Below are 21,517 nucleotides of genomic sequence, written 5' to 3'. Positions count from 1 at the left end.
ATGATGAAGCGGGAAGGTATCCACTGTCTTTCCTCGGGCCCATACCCCTCCCAGTCCACCAAGAACTGCCTGCCCCGGCCCCGCTTGCGGACGGCCAGCAATCGCTTGACTTTGTAGACGGGCCCCCCCATCCACAATCACAGGAGGCGGCGGGGGCGTAGGAGCCGGAACCAGAGAACTCTCCTTGACTGGCTTGACTTGGCTTACGTGGAACGTTGGGTGAACCCGCAAGGACCGAGGCAGGCGAAGACGAACCGCGGCCGGGTTGATCACCTTGGAGATGGGGTATGGGCCCACAAACCGAGGCGCCAACTTTTGGCATGGCACCTTTAAATGCAGATGTTTGGCTGACAACCACACTTTGTTCCCTGGCTGGTATACTGGAGCAGGTCTCCTTTTCCGATCCGCTGCTCGCTTGCCTCTGTCCCTCTGGCGCTCCAGAACCTGCCGAGCGGCTGCCCAGACGCGATGGCAACGACGGACCAAGGCATGGGCTGGGGGAACAGAGGCCTCAGACTCTAGGTTAGGAAAAAAAGGAGGGTCGTATCCAAAAACGCATTTGAAGGGGGTGAGTCCAGTAGCAGAGGTGGGCAGGGAGTTATGGGCAAACTCAACCCAAACCAGGTGTTTGCTCCACGATGCCGGGTTCTGAGATACAAGGCACCGTAAACCGGTTTCCAGCTGCTGGTTGAGACGTTCCGACTGACCGTTAGCCTCAGGGTGGTACCCTGAGGTTAGGCTGGCTTTGGCGCCTATTAGGCGGCAAAATTCCTTCCAAAAGCGTGACACAAACTGGGGCCCCCGATCCGACACAATGTCTCTAGGGAACCCGTAAACTCGAAAAACGTGTTTAATCATGACCTCAGCCGTTTCCTTGGCTGAGGGAAGCTTTGACAAGGCTAAGAATCGTACCATCTTAGAAAATCGGTCAACTACTGTGAGAACGGTGGTCTTTCCTTTGGAGAGAGGAAGTCCCGTGACAAAATCCAGAGAAATTTCAGCCCATGGTCGAGAAGGAATGGGAAGAGGCTGTAGCAGACCCATGCGCGATCTGGTGGATGTCTTGTTTCGAGCACATACCGAGCAGGCCTCGATGTACTCCCGGACCTCCGGCTCCATGGAAGGCCACCAGAAACGCCGGGAGATGGCGTAAATTGTCCGTCGAACTCCCGGATGACAGGATAGAAGCGAGGTGTGACCCCAATGGATCACCTGTGGGCGCAGCTGCTCTGGAACAAATAGCCTATTCGCCGGGCACCCTTTTGGTGGGGTTGCCTCCCCGTTGGCTTGTTTCACTTCTCTCTCGATAGGCCATGTCACGGCTCCAATCACACAGTCCGGCGAAAGGATGGTCTCTGGTTCCTTAGTTACAGGCTCAGGATCGTAGAGACGGGACAGGGCGTCGGGTTTGACGTTTTGGGACCCTGGCCTGTAAGTGAGAGAGAAGGAAAACCGATTGAAGAACAGTGCCCATCGGGCCTGGCGTGAGTTGAGTCTCTTGGCTTTGCGTATATATTCCAGGTTCTTGTGATCGGTCCAGACCACGAATGGATGCTTTGCCCCCTCAAGCCAGTGCCTCCACTCTTCCAGAGCAAGCTTGACGGCCAGAAGCTCTTTGTCCCCAACGTCATAGTTCCGCTAGGCATTGGATAATCGTCGTGAAAAGAATGCGCAGGGGTGCATCTTTCCATCCTTCTCTGCGCGTTGAGACAGGACAGCTCCGATGCCCTCATTGGATGCATCCACTTCCACCATGAATTGCCGCTGTGGATCTGGTACTATGAGGATCGGAGCTGTGACAAATCGTTTCTTGAGTTCTTCAAAAGCGGCTTCAGCCGCCGGTGACCAACTGAACCTCACCAGAGTGGAGGTGAGGGCATGCAGAGGGGCAGCTATTGCGCTGAACCCTCTGATGAAGCGTCTGTAGAAGTTTGCGAACCCGAGGAACTGCTGAACCTTCTTGCGGCTAACAGGAGTGGGCCACTCCGTCACAGCCCTAGTTTTAGCCGGGTCCATCTGAACCCTCCCTGGAGCTATGACGAAACCCAAAAAAGAGACGGTTCCAGCATGAAAGACGCATTTCTCGGCCTTAACATACAGTTTGTGCTCCAGCAGTCTTTGAAGAACCTTGGAAACATGGATCTGATGAGTGGCTAGATCTGTCGAGTATATGAGTATGTCGTCTAAATAAACATATACAAACTGGTCCAGAAAGTCTCTCAACACGTCATTGATCATGGCCTGGAACACTGCAGGAGCGTTAGTGAGTCCGAAGGGCATGACCAGGTATTCATAATGGCCACTAGGTGTATTGAACCCTGTCTTCCACTCATCCCCCTCTCGGATCCTAATGAGGTGGTAGGCGTTGCGCAAGTCCAATTTAGTAAAGATCGTTGTTGGAGATTTTCAAAGACGGAGGACATGAGAGGAAGAGGGTAGCGGTTCTTTATCGTAATGTCATTAAGGGGGCTATAGTCTATACATGGCCGTAAGGAACCATCTTTCTTCCCCACAAAAAAGAAACCTGCTCCCGCTGGTGATGAGGAAGGACGAATCAGTCCAACCTTCAGAGAAGTTTCGATGTAATCCCTAAGAGCCGCATTCTCTGGTCCTGAAACAGAATATAGGCGTCCCTTGGGAATGGTGGAACCAGGAATCAGTTCTATGGCACAGTCATAGGCACGATGGGGTGGGAGCGACATGGCCTTGGTCTTACTGAAGATCTCCTGGAGGTGATGGTAGCATGGAGGCACGGCACTCAAATTCGGGTATTCTGCGTCTGTGAAGGATTTGACAGAAATGTGATCAACCGTGGTGATGTCTACTTCTCGGTTTGGTGAACCAATCCCATGGCTCACACAATTCTTTCCCCATCCCAGAACTTCGCCAGTTACCCAGTCTACATGGGGATTGTGTTCACACAACCAAGGGTGTCCTAGGACCAGGGTCCGTGAAGGAGACTGAAAAACGTGAAAAACTAGGTGCTCCTTATGTTTGCCGACTTGGAGCTGGATGGGTTCTGTGATATGCGTAATAATAAATAGTTCACTTCCATTCAGGGCCCTAGCCTTAATGGGCTTGATTAACGGCTCAGTCTTGGCTCCTAAATGTCTCACCAGCCCCCAGTCAATTAGGCTCTCGTCGGCCCCAGAATCTATCAGGGCATAGAGGTCTGTGGGAGTGATGTGATGGTTGATCCTCACTGACGTGAGTCTGCGTGGAGCCGCCGCCAGAGTCGTGACTTGACTCACCTCTTGGGTCCTTTTGGCTGGGCAGGCGACCACGAGGTGATCTCGGTTCCCGCAGTAGAAACACAGCCCTTCCCGCTGTCGACGCCGTCTCTCCTCCAGCGAGATCCGCGCTCTGCCCAGTTGCATGGGCTCTTCCTCTGGTTGCGCGGGAGCTGGTTGGCGCTGAACTGACAGAGATCCGAGAGGAGCTGACCCCCCTGATGTTGAGAAGCGCGGGAAAGACTCCATTGTCCTGGTCCGGCGAGCGCGGCTCTGCGTCACCTCCTGCAGCCGATGATCCGTCCGTATGGCCAGGACGATGAGGGAGTCCAAATCCGGTGGAAGATCGACTGCGATGAGAAGCTCCTGGATGGACGTTGTCAGGCCCTTGAGAAAAACGTCGTAGAGCGCCGTGGTGTTCCAGCCACTCTCTGCCGCAAGAGTGCGGAAGCGTATGGCATAGTCACTCACGGAGTCCCTTCCTTGGATCAGACTGCTTAGCTGCCGGGCCTTGTCTCGGTCGGAACAGGCTGGGTCAAAGACTCCCTGAAGAGCGGCTCGGAATTTCGGGGCGGAGCTGCAAAGTGGGGAACAGCGGGCCCACTCTGCCGTGGCCCAGGCTCTGGCTCTTCCAGTCAGGTGAGAGATCATGAAAGCCACCCTTGAACGATCTGTGGGAGAAAAGCCTGGGGGGAGTACTCAAAATGAATGTCACAGTCTGTTAAAAAGGCCTTGCATTGTCCTGGCTCTCCAGAGAATCGCTCAGGAGAGGCTAACTTGATCCCTGATCCGGTATATGGCACGGGTAGGATCGGCAAGGTAGCTTGAGTCTCTGGCTCGGCCGGAGGGCTATTGGTGCGACTTCGAGCACCCGGAATCTGAGCTGAAAGCTCAGTCATTTGCGTTGCCATGGCGGTCTGAAACTCCTCCTGTCTGCGTAGACGGGCATCCTGAGCCCGCAAAGCTGCGATCCATTGCTCTCTTTCTGCTGAGTCCATGCTGGCCGAAGTGTTCTGACACAACGAGGCTGTTTTGGACTCAGACGCAGAGGAAGAGGTGGAGGGTAAAGCAGCTTTTAATTAACAAAACAAAAGCTCTTCAATGAGAGAGGAAAAATAAAGACTATACAAACATTAACTGAAAGCGCTCCAAAAGGGAGGAAGTTCACAACTACTTTCAAAAACAAAAATCACTCTATGACTAAACAAAACTAAGCTATACAAAATTACAAACAAAGGTTCTCTCATGAGACAAGGCAAATAAAGGCAACAAGGCAATTGGATATCAAGGCTGTGGTCTATGGCAGGCTTCAGTGGCTCAAACGAAAACACTTCGGCACAAGACAGGGAAAACGCAGACTATTTAACACATGAGGGTAATGGGGAACAGGTGGAAACAATCAGGGATCAGGGTTGACACAGACACCACACGAGGAAGGGCAAGTGACCTGAAACGAGAGGAGTCAGACTTTTCACAATAAAACAGGAAATGACAAGACACCCTCACCGCGGTGTGACACTCTTTTGCGTGTTCCAAAAATTTGAAGACAGATTTCTTGTAAGACAAAAAACACCTTGCAAGGATGATTTATTAAACAGAGAATTCTCCGGTCACCGGCAACAATTTACATCACGTAAAAGGGTGGAATTAAAGAGTGCCCAATGTGCCCCCTCCCTTGGGGAATCCAGCTTTTAAAGAATCGAGTTTTGAAAGTAAACGCCCCTTCTCCTCCTCTCATGAATAAGTAAATATGTTATATAAGAGACGAAAACAGATTACAAAAACATTCTCAGTTGCACCTGTGTTCATTCTTTTTAGACAAAATATACTTTCAGGGCACTTCTCGTACTTCTTCCCATAACAAAATCTCACAAACAAGTTCAACTGGACAGCTCCTAATGTAGTAGAGTTGTGGGAGTGCGCGCTCTCTCTCATGAAAGAATGTGTTTTCGCGCAGAACACTGAGAAGGAACTTCTAGACCAAACAATGTGTACCAGCTTAGTTTAAGGTCAAATTATACTGAGTTCAAACACTATTTTACCTACTTCACATCTATAAAACATTTCAACATGGTTAATATATGAAATAAAGATTTAAAAATGTTAATAATGTATAACAGTCTCCAGCTGTCGACGAGGCCAAAATCATCCATATATTCCCCTATTACTTTAGTAGATTGTAATCGCCTTATACATGTTGTATTATTAGAACGATCTATTAATGGATTTAAGACTGTGTTAAAGTCTCCTCCAATAATAATAGTAGAGTTCGCTGCTAATTCAAACAGCTGAGAGAAAAATTCATGGAAAAAGGCTGGATCATCATTATTAGGGGCATATAAATTACCAAATGTATATATTTTATTATATATAGTCACCTGAATAATAATGTATCGGCCTTCTGGGTCTGTTATTGTATTATTTAGAGTAAAGAATAAATTCTTATGTATGAGTATACTTTGTCTACTGTTATAAGGGGCAGAGTACGCTTGGCTCAAATTCTTATCAATAAGTAATTTTTCTTCAGATTTTTGTAGGTGGGTTTTGAAGGAATATTAAATTACTATATTAAGTGTAATCTTTGCGTGTCCAAATAATTGTATTCAGGATCTGATGAAGAAGTTTTCCTGCAAGAATTTATTTAGAGGCCTCTAAAGACACAGTCAGGACATCACATCAGAATGCAACGATATGATCCCAAGTGTGTGTCAATTTACAAAACATCGACTCATTTATACTCAAAAGATAAAAGGTTCCTCCTCCCGGCTCTTGATTGAACAAAGGTCAGACATGTCATCTCCTAGATTGAACAAAGGTGTAAGGTTGATGGTAAACAGACATCTTTATACAGTTCCCCTTCTTGATTGGGGGAACAGAAGTAATCAAAATCTGACCCCAGACCTTCAGTCCCTAAATGACAAGAGACTCTAACACATCATGCACATTGCCCCTCCAACAGCATTTGAGGGTACGAAGATCAAATAAAGTTCACAAAATCACCATCCCACTGTATTCTTTTAAACACTCATGATTATATCACATTGATATGCCTATAAGTAAATTCAAAAACAGTAAAACAGAAAATTGAAAATGTTAAATGTCTTCAGTCCTACCATTGAACTTCTATAAATTCAAAAACCGGACATTTAATCCCACAATAGTCTAGAGAGAAAGTCCAGCGCGGATCTTGATCGTCGCAAAATGAAGCAATGTTTATGTGTGGAGTTTAGAAATAAGAATAGCAGGTGAGAGAGAGAAAGATAGAGATAGAGGGGCTTAGCAGTCAGAATTCAGTTTGATTCATTAAAAATTCGATGGAAGGGGCATAATAAATGTGAGGCATAACACTATGTGATGTGGTTAAGTGTCACGACGCAATAGCAGATGTGTCCGTCCCTCGAAGCCATCTCCTGGTGAAGGTCTTGTTGAATGAAAAGTGCGTTCGACAGTTGGTCAAATTTTTTTTTTAAAAAGAGCCGTTTGTCAGCCTTTTTCCGAACCCTGGCTCACTGCCAGAGATCGCAGGAAAGGTCACGGGACTTCATTCCCAGTGTGACCCCATCCTTGTGAATTGATGAAAAGGGGATTTGAGTGATTTCCCCCTTTCAAACAGCAGATTGACACTTGATCAGCTTTTCCAACTGTGTCAATCCGTGCCCAGGGAAAAGGCACTCCAATGAATCTTCTTTCAGCGACCTCCTCCGTGTCCTTGGGCAGCTTGTCAGGTAGACACTGGAACCGGGTGTGGTGGGATCCGTTAGATGGCTCCAATTGGTGTGGACGCAGATCAGCAGCTTAGTCAACCCCCTCAGTCTGAGTCAATTGATGTGATTGAAGAGCCTGGGACCTCTTGGCTCACATGTGGTGGATGTGGCCCCCACCATTATGATCAGCAAACCAATCTGTGTGCAAAATCATTTTCATTTAGTCACTCATAACATACATAGTCTTCATTCTTTACTTTGAAAAGAGCACCTGGTTTTTTGTTAGCAAATGTTAATTGTTTAAGTTCTGTAGGTCCTGAAACATGCTGTTGGACACGGAAAAAGTTATTTTTGTTGTGGCATTCAAACAGAATCCGTTTAATGACATTTGTACATTCAATGGCATAATAATGAAAGTCTTGTTGCCATTGAAACTTTATGAGGCCAATTGTTTAATATTTCTATTTTTCTTTAATGTCCTTGAGATCAGAGATAATATACTAAATCAAATATGTTTTAATCTCAATGCCTTTTCTATATCTTATGAAGTTTTGTTTTTTCAAGTGGGTTTGTCTGATCCAATCTTCCTAGGAAACCCTTATGATGGTAGATAATGATTAATCAAATATTTTACCATGATATTTACTGTTGTAGATTTTAGCATAAATGTGCTCTTTGTCGTACATCAAATTTCTGTATTTTTAACGCTGGTTTCTTATTATAGCAGTGTAAATCATTTAAAAACAACATCATCTTAACTCAGAACTATTCATGTCCGGCCGGGCCATGAACAGTCTGAGAAGAGATTTATACTTATACCTTAAATAAACACTGCAGTTCATTTTTAACAACTTGTCTCATGAAAAAATGTCACCCAGGTGTGTCAATGTTCCTTCCACACCTAAATGGCATATTCCATGGGCTCTAGAAATTATACTTTTCAATCGTTTCTGAGATGGAACATACTTACCGTATTTCTGCTATAAGGGTCGTCTTTTGTCATCTTTGTAGAACTTTTCCTCCCATGGTCAAAACCTCCAATTCTCCGCTCCATTCTTTGCCTGTAAATTCCTCACACCAAACTTCGTTCTCACATCAGACTTCCTTTTGATACACCGACAGACCAGTCATTCTCACATCAGACAGACCAATCATTCTCACATCAGACTTCCTTTTCAACAAACTCAGACAGACCAATCATTCCCCCATCTGATAAAGATCAATTTTGATCATTTCAGACCTGAATGTGAAAACTGCAGCCGCTTCCAAATTGCTGCTTCAAAGAGGAAAAACAGACACCTTGTGTCCTGTAGATTAAAAAACAACCAAATTGTGACAATTTGGCCAACACCAGAACTATAAAAAGATCTCCAGCTGAGCTAGCCAGGAGCCATAAAAACAAAAGCCTTTGAGGCAAGAGTTTGTAATGTATATTTGAATCCTGTAGATTAGAAAAACAACCAACTTAAGCAGATGTAAATTAAGATCCTGCAGCGGAGGACTTTTAGGGTCAGGAAGAGATGAGAAAAAGATTTAAAATAACCCCATTAATCTATTGCAGGTCACGAATCTTCCAAATATCTGCCATCTCAACTAATAAAAGAAATGAGTTATAATCAGAAAAACAAAACAAAATCCCTACTTTACACCAACCAAAAAGTATTCTTAAAATGCTAACTAACCTCACCTCTTCTACAGAGTAGTGGGGGCTTGTAAAAACACAGCAGGGAACTTTGCAGATCATGACCCAATTAAAAATCAGTGCTGCGACCTAAATCAAAAATTAAAAATTTAACCAGCAAATTCGGCGTAAGTGTTCCATATCTGAGTCCACTCTGAGAAGCCAAAGTTATAAAAGAGAAATGGGGAAAAAATAGAAGGCCAAATTCAACAAGCATCAAACAACGGAAAATATAGTATTTTAAAGATTAGAATGAATTTTGTACTACCCTAATTCACATAAGCTGTTCTCAATTTCCGAAACTGCGTTGCTATAGATCACATCTCCTTTCTGACATAGTACAGAGTGCAAATGTCTACAAACAGAATACAACATACGACCTCAGGCACCAAACTCAGATGATTCCAGAACTTTGAGTCCACAACTGGAGTTCATATTCCTTCCTGTCCTTGTCGATAGCAGTTTATGCAGAGCATAGTTCAAAGCGGGCACTGGGCTTTGTGTACTGGAGTTCTCAGGAAAAGTTCATCATGGCAGAATCGATGATAATCCTGTCTGCTCAAAAAATTGCTGGACATTATGCTCAAACAATGCATAAGAGTCATTGAACAGTCACAGGACGAGCGGATTTACAGTGTACCATCCTTTTCGCAGTCCGTGTGGTCACTTCCCCCCCGAAAGTGACCATTGTTCAGTTCGCCGTCCACTCTGAACATCAAGCATAGCAGGAGAATGCTGTTCATTCCATTTCCAGCACTTTTTGGTTGAGTCACCCAAGTGAAACACCTTTCAGTCAAAGATTGAACCTGCCTGAAACATTTATACACTCGGAACAGACAGAGGGAGATGAGATCATAGCAAGAGAACACTGCTTGTTGTCATACAATTTCCAAGAAAAAATAAAATAAAAAATTTCCCCAAAATATTTTGTTTTTCAAACCCCTAATTTATTCATTTTGTGGTTTTATTTGAATTTGATCACTACACTATAGCAAGTAGTAGTACTATATTTACGCATATGTCTACCATAGACATCTTCATTACGTGTTACCTCAAACTTAAGAAAATGTGACAGCTGTCAGTCACCCTGGCCACTTGGATGGAAGTCCTTTCCAGACTTCTAGAATGGGACTCAGATAAAGACAAAGGTTAAATCATTTTCACACCTATGAATAAGTTATCAGGGATGCAGGGGAAATATAAAAATCAAAAATGAAAAGTCTATTTCAATTAAAATTTGGTTTTATTACTTATTCAACTATATTACACAGATCTGATTTTAAAAATAATATGATAGTGGCCTGTAGTTAACACCTAGACCTCTATATCCTTCCGCATAACAGGACCAATTTGATTTTACCAGATTAGCATTAGAAGACCCCTGCTATTCACACACAACAGACTACAAGTCTCCCAAATGGAGACAATGGGAGAGAGGACTAAACTTATCACACCCCCCTCCCCACAGGAGACAAAAGGAGAGAGAGAGAGGCGGGGCGGAAGAAAAACTTATCCTTCACCTACCATGTCCTTTTTATCTAGTTTAATTTAATTTTAACAGACAACAGTACAAATCACCACCTTCTTAAAACAGCAACTCACGGCCTCTCTGCCTTTCATTCTGTCGTCCTCTTTGACGCCGACTTCTGCTTCTGACAACTGATTCCTCCTGGCAAGTGTCTGCCCAGTGGCCTGTTCTTCCACAAATATAGCAACGATTCCGACCATATGGTGCCCTATTCTGAAACATAATCAAATCTGATCCAACAGCATTAGGGGATGACCTGTCCACAGAAGCCGAACTCACAAAGTCCTCCTCTTGTTTTCTCAAAGTTTGTACTTGTAGCATTGTCAATTGTGATTCAGTATTCTTAAGTTTTTCATTTTTTGATACGATATCTTTTGCATACCTTCTCAAATGATGTTTAAGATGACTCAACCACCTTACATGTTCGGCGCCTGGCAAGTCCGGATTGGTTTCCATAGCTTGCACAATTGGTTTTGGAGCTCCTTTTAGAATTGCAGACCGAAAAATTTGTGAATACAATACAGAATCGGTTGGCAAGTGTCCAGTCTTTAAGGAGAATTTGACAAGTGCCCGATCAATGAATGTAGCAGCGTCCTCATCAATTTTCTGAGTAAAAAATAAATCCGAAATGACAATTTCTGGAATCGGAAATAATTCACCTAATACTTCAAAAAGTGATAAATAATTCTCACGTGCTAGCGCTTCCTCATTTAGTAGAGAAGGCATCCCAGAATTAGACATTAAGGTCTCAAGTTGAGACAAGGGACACGCCTGTGTTAACAATGCACGCACATCCCCCGCTGTCAAAATCTGACCTATCACCTCTCTCTGCAAAGACCTCAGCCAATTCTGCCCTCCCGCCTGCAATGGCGGCAGTCTTTGTAATAACACGCTCAGATCTGTAGGCAGAAATGGCTTATATATAGTAGCAGAAGTTCCAGTGGCCGGATCAACTTTTGTCAACATGGGTGCCTGCAAACTTGACTTAGAGCGAGTCACTATTTCATTAGAAGCACTGTCTAAAAGTCCATCTGGTACGCTGAGGTCACATGACCCAGAAACATTCTCCACCGCACATGTTAGCTTTGCTAATTTTCTATGTATATTTTCAATTTGACAGCTGACAGAAGCTTCTCCAGTCATCTCATGTTCTCGCTGTCGGATCAATTCCTCACGTTCGGCCCTCAATGCACAATTTTGTTCAACCAATTCATCTCTAGCGGCCTTTTCGAAACGCATCAGATTAGTACGCCATCTCGAACGTAAAGACTGTGGAATCTCCGCATGCCGAGCCAATTCCAATCCGAAATCTTTTGCCTTATTCAATCTGTCTTCTGGGTCATTTCTCATGCCTAACAATTTATCCAAATTCCATTCCATCTGCTTAATAGAAGCACTTACGCCAGCAGCTAATTCACTAACCGCCTTCTCAACGGAGTCGCCAGTTAACGCCTCGTCGCGATTCCCCGACTCCCATTTCACATCTAGATTACCACCATTTACTGTCAATATAGGAGCTTGCAAATCCTGTAGCATCTGAATAGCCGTACTATACGGTGATTGAGTAAACGGGTTCTTAGGACCAAATTCACCACTCGCACTGGCTTCCGCATACGCTGGAGGAGTCATTAACCTAGCGTCAGCCATGCGGTCATCAAACACGTTGCCGTTAGCCGAGCCGTGGCTCGCGGACTCGCTCAACACAGCTTTCCGAGCAACTTTCACAGAGCTGCCTAAAGCAAGCATTCTAGCGTTGACCAACATTTGGTCCACGACCTTACATTGTCGTCTAACTTTCCTTCCATTCGAAGAAAATATAGATGTGTTTTTCACGGAGTTAGTCAACAACCGGCGTTGTCTCACACACGCAAGCTCCACGGATTCCATTAATGCAATCAAACATACCTTAGCCTCCAGACATGGAAACCAACCATCATCACAATTAGTACGCATCCATTCATATAAAAGATTTTTCGACTTACTTCTCTGGCATGGTGGGAGCGCTTCAATCATCACGAGCGTTGCAGCCTTTATCTGTTCGCTCAGCAAAGGGTTCAGAATATGGACCGGAAGTTTATGCAAATCAAACCAGCCGGAGTCTTGATCAAAAATGTCGTCCATTATATGTATTAATTAGTCGTTTTTAATATTTATAAAGTCAGTGACGTCTCACTTATGATACTACGATATAACAGATCAAAAATATTCTCATTAATCCCCCCCCAAAAAAAAAAATATATATATTTTTTTCAGACAAACACAAACAAGACGAAAATGAAACAGATATTAAATACCTTTTGCGCGACTTCAACAAATATACAGTATCTGGATCTTCACGGGCGGCTATATCACACAGCTCTGAACCGAAAAAACGGCAGGCTTCCTTTTATATCAATCCACGCACCGTAGCGAACTACGCGACATACGGGCGTTTAGCTCAGCAAACACTACGCGTGATCAACGCGAGCTGCTTATTTCACAACACACATCCGCAACACATAGTGCGATCACCACTAGCTGCTTATAACACCACAACAACAGAAACAGCCTATTCCTCCGTGGTACTCAATGTCTTATGCCGTTTAAAACGGCGAAGCGCTTCGACTTGACGTCACTTCCGTAAACACGGGGCATTTCTATGCGCGTCTTAATATTTTCCCGGCTTTTTATTTAACACAACACACACACACCGAGGAATTATGTCCCTCGGTTTAGAAATTCCACACAGCACACACCTTGTTACCACACAGGCGGCTAATCCACTCCGCACTCCCAGTAGTTCATATACTGACGGCTTATTCATACGAAAAAATAAAAAACACAACCTATTCCACCGCGGAAAAAACTCCCATGCATGGTTCAATGTCGTAGTAATTTTCAAAATCGAGGACTTTCCGTCCCACCGTAAGAAATATTACTACAACCCCCCTAACTTGTTCACAGATCCCAAATACAACTTAGCACAGACGAAATGCAACTGTATTGATCCTAAACAACCAGAATTTCTCTACGTGGATAAAATGTCCACTCACCTTGTTAATATTTTTGCGCTTTAGAAATCCGGTGTTCAGGATCAATCACAGCTGTTGAAAAAACGTCTCAATAAGATCACGTCGGGGTCACCATTTTGAAGGAATATTAAATTACTATATTAAGTGTAATCTTTGCGTGTCCAAATAATTGTATTCAGGATCTGATGAAGAAGTTTTCCTGCAAGAATTTATTTAGAGGCCTCTAAAGACACAGTCAGGACATCACATCAGAATGCAACGATATGATCCCAAGTGTGTGTCAATTTACAAAACATCGACTCATTTATACTCAAAAGATAAAAAGTTCCTCCTCCCGGCTCTTGATTGAACAAAGGTCAGACATGTCATCTCCTAGATTGAACAAAGGTGTAAGGTTGATGGTAAACAGACATCTTTATACAGTTCCCCTTCTTGATTGGGGGAACAGAAGTAATCAAAATCTGACCCCAGACCTTCAGTCCCTAAATGACAAGAGACTCTAACACATCATGCACATTGCCCCTCCAACAGCATTTGAGGGTACGAAGATCAAATAAAGTTCACAAAATCACCATCCCACTGTATTCTTTTAAACACTCATGATTATATCACATTGATATGCCTATAAGTAAATTCAAAAACAGTAAAACAGAAAATTGAAAATATTAAATGTCTTCAGTTTCTTGTAGGAAACAAATATCTGCTTTTAATTTTAAGAGATGGTCTAAAAAAAATGTATTCTTTTTGCCTGTGAGCGAGCGCCACACACATTCCAGGAGACCAGAATTTATGCATACAAACAATATAGACTCAGTCCTGTGTATATATCTGTATAGGCTATTTGTTAATATTGGTATGTTATAGGATAGAATCAAAGTGGTTAGGTGGTTTATGTAATTTGTGTAAAATATGAGCTAACGTGTAAGTAAATATAACAGTGAAAAAACGGGTAGGGAGGTGAAAGTGAAGGAAATTAGCGGGGCATTAAACATAACTATATACCAGTAACTGGTAACCTAAGCGAGATTTTTTGTTAAAATATACTTTAGATATACTGTAGTTATGTATTAATATTATATTTGTAATATAGCCTAAACATAATGAGAATTCATATTTTAGGTTTTATAACCACATATACAGTATAAGACCCCGTTTTGAGTTTCATCATTTCGTGCAAGGCCATTCATTTATCCTGTATGGTCCTTTCTTTTGCCCTTCAGGTGCTGCAAGTATCGGAAAGGGAATCGGCGGAATCCTGTTTTCTCGCTTTTCTCGATCCAGTGGACAAGTGGGTGGGGTGGAAGAGGAGCCCTCAGATTTTGAAGGTCGAACCACAGAAGTGGAGAACGCAGCGGGAGAGAAGGCCATGCTCCCTGAAAGTGATGAGAAGGAGAAACAAGTAGAGGACGAGCGGAGGGAAATAGAGCAAGCAATGTCCCAATCCACTTCAGTAGTCTTGGACCACACCACCTGTAAGTGCAAAAGCTCCCTCTCCTCTACCGTTTAACTGTCTAAAAACTAAAATGCTAATTTTGTGATAATAGGAAATTAATAGCAACTGACTACAATTGTTTTGTTTTATACCAGAAAGTTGTTTTTGCCACCCTCTGATTTAATGAAAATGGAACTATAGACAAAGGACCAATTAACTCATTTAAACCCAAAAACGTGTAAATACGTTATTTAATATTTTGCCTTCACTCCCAAAAACATATTTATACGTTGTTTTTTTGTTTTAATGTTTGTTTGTTTTTAATGCAAAAGCAGACAGAAGGCTTTGATACAGCTTCTGACATGAAGAGGTGGCTTAAAGCAATGGTAGTTATTCCAAAAAACGACCAGCAGGTGGTAACAGAGTGTAAGAGATCAACCAGGGCCATGTTGCAACCAGCTCTTTTTGACAGTGTTTTCAACAGATTTGTGAATAATGATGAAACTTAGCTATATTCTAATGGTAATTGCTGCAAAACAATAACAGATACAAATATACATTTTTTTCCTGATGAAAGAAGCGACTCATTGGTAGGTTCCATGTTTTTATAGCAATAGAACACAATATTCTGTGGACCTTGCAAAATCTGTCAAAATCCAGTAAAACAGCCGAGAGCAAAGAAGGTTGCTTCAGTGAAAATGACTGCGATCCATCTCTCCGGAGCTATAGATAAGTCTGTCTCCCATTTTGAGATGGGTAAATAAATTTGATCAGTTCTAACCATCAGCATGTCAATAATATTTTCCATTTCAGTTAGCATTAAGCTAGCACGCCATTCTTAAGACAACATTGTTTGGTTCTTTTAAATAAACTATGTGTAATTATGCATTTATTATTATCATCATAATTATTATTATTATTGTTATTATTATTATTGTAGTTGTTATTATTACTACTACTACTACTACAAGTTTAATAGGTATCATTTTGAATATTTTTCTTCCATCCAATGCACAACAGTAATATTAATTAAACTATTGTTTGCTGTTTTCCTCTGTATTGTAGTAGAACTGGAAAGACGCATCGACTTTGAACTGCGAGAGGGCTTGGTCGAGAGCCGCTATTGGTCAGCGGTGACGTCACATACAGCCTATTGGTGCTCTTATGATGTGGCGCTTTTCCTCCTTACATTCATGTATAGACCACAAGAACCTCCTGAGACTGCTGAGGACAACACTGATGCCTCGTGAAAAGTCCATCCACACTAAGGACTGGCCAGTCAATTCATTTTCTGTTCACACTTTTGAAAAAGAAAATCTGAATCATCTTTATTGGCAAAGTATGTAAAAACACACGAGGAATTTGTCTCTGGTAGAATGAGCATTGAGCAACATTAGTATTGCAGTAACAAGTAACAAAGACAAACAAAGACATGACTCATAAACAGAGAATCTTTACACCATGTTCTTGAGCACTTTAAATTGTCTAGTGCTTTATCATTAACAGTTATCCAAATCCATGTAGAAAGCTGATGCTACAATATTCAATTCAATGATACTGTCACACAGGGATGTTCAAAATTTTTCGAAAAAGATAGTCAAAAGTGCCATTATGGAATTTTTATTCAGCTGTTTAGATGAGTTGATGGTCAAAGCGAAGAACCCGAATGTTTGCTGGATTTAGTGTGCATAGTTGGATAGCGCCTACTTGAGAGAAAGAGTTGGAAGAGGTGTGTCGGATCCGAGAGGATTTAGCAGTCGGATTTTGTCCTTTTTTGTGGCAGCACCAAACTTGACTGAGATGGAGTAACATGGACTGATTCAATGACTGCTGTATAGAACTGTCTCAACATCTCCTTTGGCAGGCTGTGCTTCCTCAGCAGCCACAGGAAGTAAATCCTCTGCTTTTCAAGATGGAGTTCATGTTGCTCTCCCACTTCAAGGGAGACAGGAATTTAAAGGTTGAACTTCACTCCCTTTCTCATTTACAGTTTTATTACAAAATTACCTACGAATAATGGCATTGATTAATGCAATTTTATACACTGGTACTATTTCTAAAATGTGATTTTTTTTTTTTTTTTAATCCTTAATATAAAGTAAATCCATATTTATTTTGTACATCTTATTTATGCATCGTGGCTTTGAGTATAAAAACTTAAATGTTCACTTATTTATTTTTTCTTTATTTAAAACTTGGCTTCACAGGAGCATGAAATGACCAAGTGAATTTAAATTGAATTGACTCCTATAAGATCGCACGCAGGCACACGCACACACAAGCTCGATTTGTTCCAGTTTACGCAATTTTACGGAGCCCCTAAGGTGACATGGTAGGGGAAAATAAATAATTTGCGTTCCCTCGCAAATAACTTTGCAATCATTGTGAGAGAACGCAATCTTTGTGAGGGAAAGCAATTTTTTTTGCGAGGGAACGCATTCTTTGCAAGGGTATGCCTTTTTTTTTTTGTGCGAGAGAAGGCAAATTATTTTTTTCTCCCCTACCATGTCACTTTAGCGGCTCCGTACAATTTAACCTCAATGTGACCTTTGACAAAATGGACATACTGTGCCCAAAGCCTTGTCCTCTGACCACATATCCTTAATATCTTGCTTGATCTCAGTTTGTGCTGTTTCCTTGTTGAACTTTTATAGTGATCTGTGTATCTGGAGAATAATTTCTAGCTGTTACTGATTTTCTGTTTCATAATTTTCCTTTTGCCCCATAAACGATCTTGCCTAACCATGGACCATTTTCCAACATAACACACCATGAAGAGACAGATACAGAATTTTACACAACTAGCTAGTCTGGTGAACAGATAGTCCAGTATAGTACTGCAGTCGTAAAAATTGAACCAGCTACTCAAAGCACTTTCAAATTTTTGTTTTTGTCCCTTTTCTATGGGGTTCTATGAGTGCCAAAAAATATGTCTTTGCACCTATGTCTTATATCTATGGACGTGTGACGTGACATATGTCTGTGTCTATCAAACGTTGAACTGTCCTTATGTACGTGCCTATGATAGGCGTATATGCTAGTGCATATGCTACGTGTATATGCTACATGTCTGTACGTGTCTATGCTAGGTGTATATGCTAGGTGCATATGATAAGCGTATATGCTACGTCTCTATGCACGTGTCTATGCTAGGTGTATATGCTACAATCATATGCTATGTGTATATGCTACGTGTCTATGCACGTGTCTATGCTAGGTGCATATGCTACGTGTATACGCTAGGTGTATGTGCTAGGTGCATATGCTACGCATATATGCTACGCGTCTATGCTAGGTGTATATGCTACGCGTCTATGCTAGGTGTATATGCTACGCGTCTATGCTAGGTGTATATGCTACAAGCCTATGCTGTGTATATGCTACGTGTCTATGTACGTGTCTATACTAGGTCTGTATGCTAGGTACATATGCTATGCGTATATGCTATGTGTCTATGCTGGGTGTATATGCTAGGTGCATATGCTACGCGTATATGCTACGTGTCTGTACGCGTTTATGCTAGTTGTATATGCTACGTGCCAAGGAGTCGAATACTGCATGCTACCCCAGCTCCAATCTACAAAGTACATTACGCCCCATTAATGTACTTTAACGTAACGTAATTTGTCAATTGGAGTTAGCGTAGCATGCCGTTCTCGGCCAACGGAGCTCTCCGAGCCGATCTGAAAGCTAGAGTGCCAGTACGGGCGTCGCGCCCGGTGCCACCGCGGTACCGAAGCATAGCCAAAATGGCATATCCAACGGACACAAGGTAACAAGTAACACCAACATTGTCCAACAACACGTAGCATATACAACTAGCATAGGCATGTAGCATATACAACTAGCATACACTTATCATGAACACGTAGCATAGACACGTACATAGACATGTAGCATATACACCTAACATATTCACTAGAATATACACCCATCATAGGTACGTACATATACACCTAGCATGGACACAAGGACAGTTCAATGTTCGCTAAACATTGAACTGTCCTATGCCACGTCACACGCCCATAAACATAAGACATAGGCGCAACAACAAATTTTTGGCACTCATGGAACCCCATACTCTTCAGGAGTTCTGGAACTTCATTAGGATTGAGAAAAGGAGACCACTATGACAAATTGCTGTATGTGCATGAAAAATATGGTTGTAGGTTACTCCAAAAGACCGGGTCATGATACACAGATGTATTTTTATAAAGTTGAAAATAGATAAAAGACTTGTAAATCTCACTGTACCTGTGATGTTCCTGTTAATCCACTGTAAAAAGAGTGGAGACTTGTGACTATTCCTGCCTCTTTAAGTTACCTGGACTTAGAGAATAGGGCATTGTTAATATACCTTGTCAATGTGCTAGAAATGAGTAAACCTCTATGAGTGAGTCTGCCCGCGGCATGGGGACGCCACTTCTCTCAGAACATATCCCTTGTCCACACTTGGGCTTATTTGCAGGTGGTCACCCAAGTGTCAAAGCAGGATGAATGAAGACAAAATTAAACCCAAAAGACCAGTGCTCAGCAGTAAAATCACTCAGCCGTCAACCGTATTTAAATATTTGTATATTTTTCTCCAGCTGTTTCACTGTCAAGTCAGAAAAGCCTATTTTAGGTTTCTGTAATCCCTTACTCTGATTGCTAAAAGCCATTTTTTAAATTTATTTACATGATGACACACACACATTAGCATAGTGTTTCTAAATTACCTAGTTACTTCCTGTTATGAGTCCCTAATACAAATTAGACAAATAGGAGAACATAGAAACTAATTGAGATGAATCATGTTCTATCCTACTCACACATTCACAGTTTTTGTGGATCTGATCTCTGTTGTAGCTCCTCTAAATGAGTTTGATGGTGTTAGGTCTCAGGATTGCCAAATCATCAAAATTATCCAAGCATGCCTTGATCAAATATCGACCTTGCTTTGTGAGCACAATGGTAGTAGCATCTTGTGCTCAGTGATCACAAGGATGATTTTCTCATTATGTTGGTTGGGCATATTTAAATGGGAAGTGGCCAAATAAAGTTTGAGTTGCCAACAATATGTTGATAGCAACAAAATGTGAATTTAATCTCAGTCCAACATATAGCACAGATGTCAACACAAGAAATGTAAGGTTTGTATGTATAATTTTAGATTATAGATTAAAATAAAAAAGAGACAAAGTATTATTTGGCAAATTATGAAAAATGCAATGTGTATAAATGTTGGACTGATTAAACTCAAACATGCAGGCAAGCATTTAGAACCTCCAGTGTTAAAGTTCACAACTATACGCAATCAGTACAGTATACATATTACCGGTACATGTTTTTGTGTTTTGTATACCACTTGTCCTGTGTGCTGTCCTTGGATGGATGAAAGACCTTACTAATCAAATATTGTATAAAACAGTAACAGAACAAATAACAGCACTGTTAACACACCCAATGATAAATTTCACTGGACATGACACAAGAAAGTTTTATTTCCCTACTGTGACATATTGTCACCCTCTCAAAAATAGTCATTTTTTGCAAAAATATTTTTTTTGCCTAAATCAATCTCCGCATGATGCAAATGGTTAAATTTTTTGTTTTCTGAAAAAACGACTTAGGCAATTATTTTAAGAAGGCGTCGATATCCAAAATTATTTAAACCTTTTTTTCAATACAGGAATAGACAATCTTCTAAATGTATAGCAAATGAAAAAAGTCAAGGATATGCAAAAGACCAAGGTCCTTTTTTTCATTTTTATAATGTTGCAAAATATTGCGTTTCTTCAAAATTGTTGAGGGATGTGAATACAGTATTTAAGGGTAGGATTTTAGGGTTAAGGGCTCAAACACAACTTTCTTGTGTCATGGCCAAAGAAATATCACTTGATCTTAACATTTTGAAATTTGGGGCATGACTGTCAGAAAGTCATCTTTCTTGTTACAAAGACATGTGTGTGAAACTTTAGCTTTTTATTTTTTATTTTTATTAATTGCTTTTTAGCTGTAGATATCTTTCATTGAATGCAGGTTTACAATTTTGGATAAATATTTGGCTGCATATTATTTAAGTACTTCTTATTACAATGCCAATGTTTATGCATAACCATGGTTTTGGTGGATAAGGTTCTCAAGTCATTAAAGAAATAAAGATTGAAAATGAAAAATGATCACATGATTTATGTTTTTCCCTTTTGACGTTTTAGCCTTCTCTAATTTGCCTTTGGGGCATGTACAGGTTAATGTCAATTTACACTTGGTGACCACTAAACACACAGCACAGGGTTGCACATGTGAAACCTATATGTAAAATTATGTAATTTATGACGAAAGTAGTCAAAACCAAATGCCAGCTGAAATGACAAAGGCAACGTGAAAAACTGTCTCCATTCAACTATATATATATATATATATATATATATATATATATATATATAAAATATTACATCATTTTTTAAATAGTCTCTCCCAAATGTATGTATATATATATATATATATATATATATATATATATATATATATATATATATATATATATATTGTCATTCTGATTAATGTATTTGTTAAAAATATATGTGAGATGAAAAATAATGAAATATTAAATCGCAATATTGTTTGGGGAGAATCACAATTAGATTAGTTTTGAAAATGTTTCAGCCTTAGAAGTTGTGTAGGGCTGCACTGCATCATGTTGAGAAGCATTTGCAATATTTTTGTTAATGACATTTATTTATTAGACAACTGACTGGAATAGCCTATTTAGCTTAACAAGGAATGTAAAACACCTCTAGACAGAATAATGGCATGATCGAGAAAGATATTTGAAGCACTTTATCAACATCAGATTTTAAGAGCCCACACAAAATCGACCAGATCATGACATGATTCCCAAGGGTTGGTGAGTGGACTTTTTCGGTAAGAATTCTACATGTCATGATTT

General features: G+C 41.3%; 1 protein-coding gene across 5 annotated transcripts in view; it reads left to right on the top strand.

Annotated features, from left to right (window-relative positions):
* Positions 1-20,744, top strand: part of ddhd1b (DDHD domain containing 1b) — a 70,816-nt gene extending 50,072 nt beyond the window's left edge. For 2 of the 5 annotated variants that reach the window (XM_077552167.1, XM_077552166.1), the window contains 2 exons: positions 14,375-14,626; positions 15,652-20,744. In XM_077552167.1, coding sequence (XP_077408293.1) covers positions 14,375-14,626; positions 15,652-15,836 — 437 coding nt within the window. In that variant the 3' untranslated portion in view covers positions 15,837-20,744. Of the gene's footprint in view, positions 1-14,374; positions 14,627-15,651 lie in introns of those variants that run through there. The other 3 variants (XR_013289375.1, XM_077552168.1, XM_077552169.1) reach the window with 3 other exon arrangements.
* Positions 20,745-21,517: the final 773 nt, after the last annotated feature.

This window comes from Vanacampus margaritifer, chromosome 19 (assembly GCF_051991255.1).
Source record: "Vanacampus margaritifer isolate UIUO_Vmar chromosome 19, RoL_Vmar_1.0, whole genome shotgun sequence".
In the NCBI taxonomy this organism is placed as follows: Eukaryota; Metazoa; Chordata; class Actinopteri; order Syngnathiformes; family Syngnathidae; genus Vanacampus; species Vanacampus margaritifer.
Note: the sequence above shows the minus strand (reverse complement) of the source record. Positions and strands in the feature narration are given on the sequence as shown.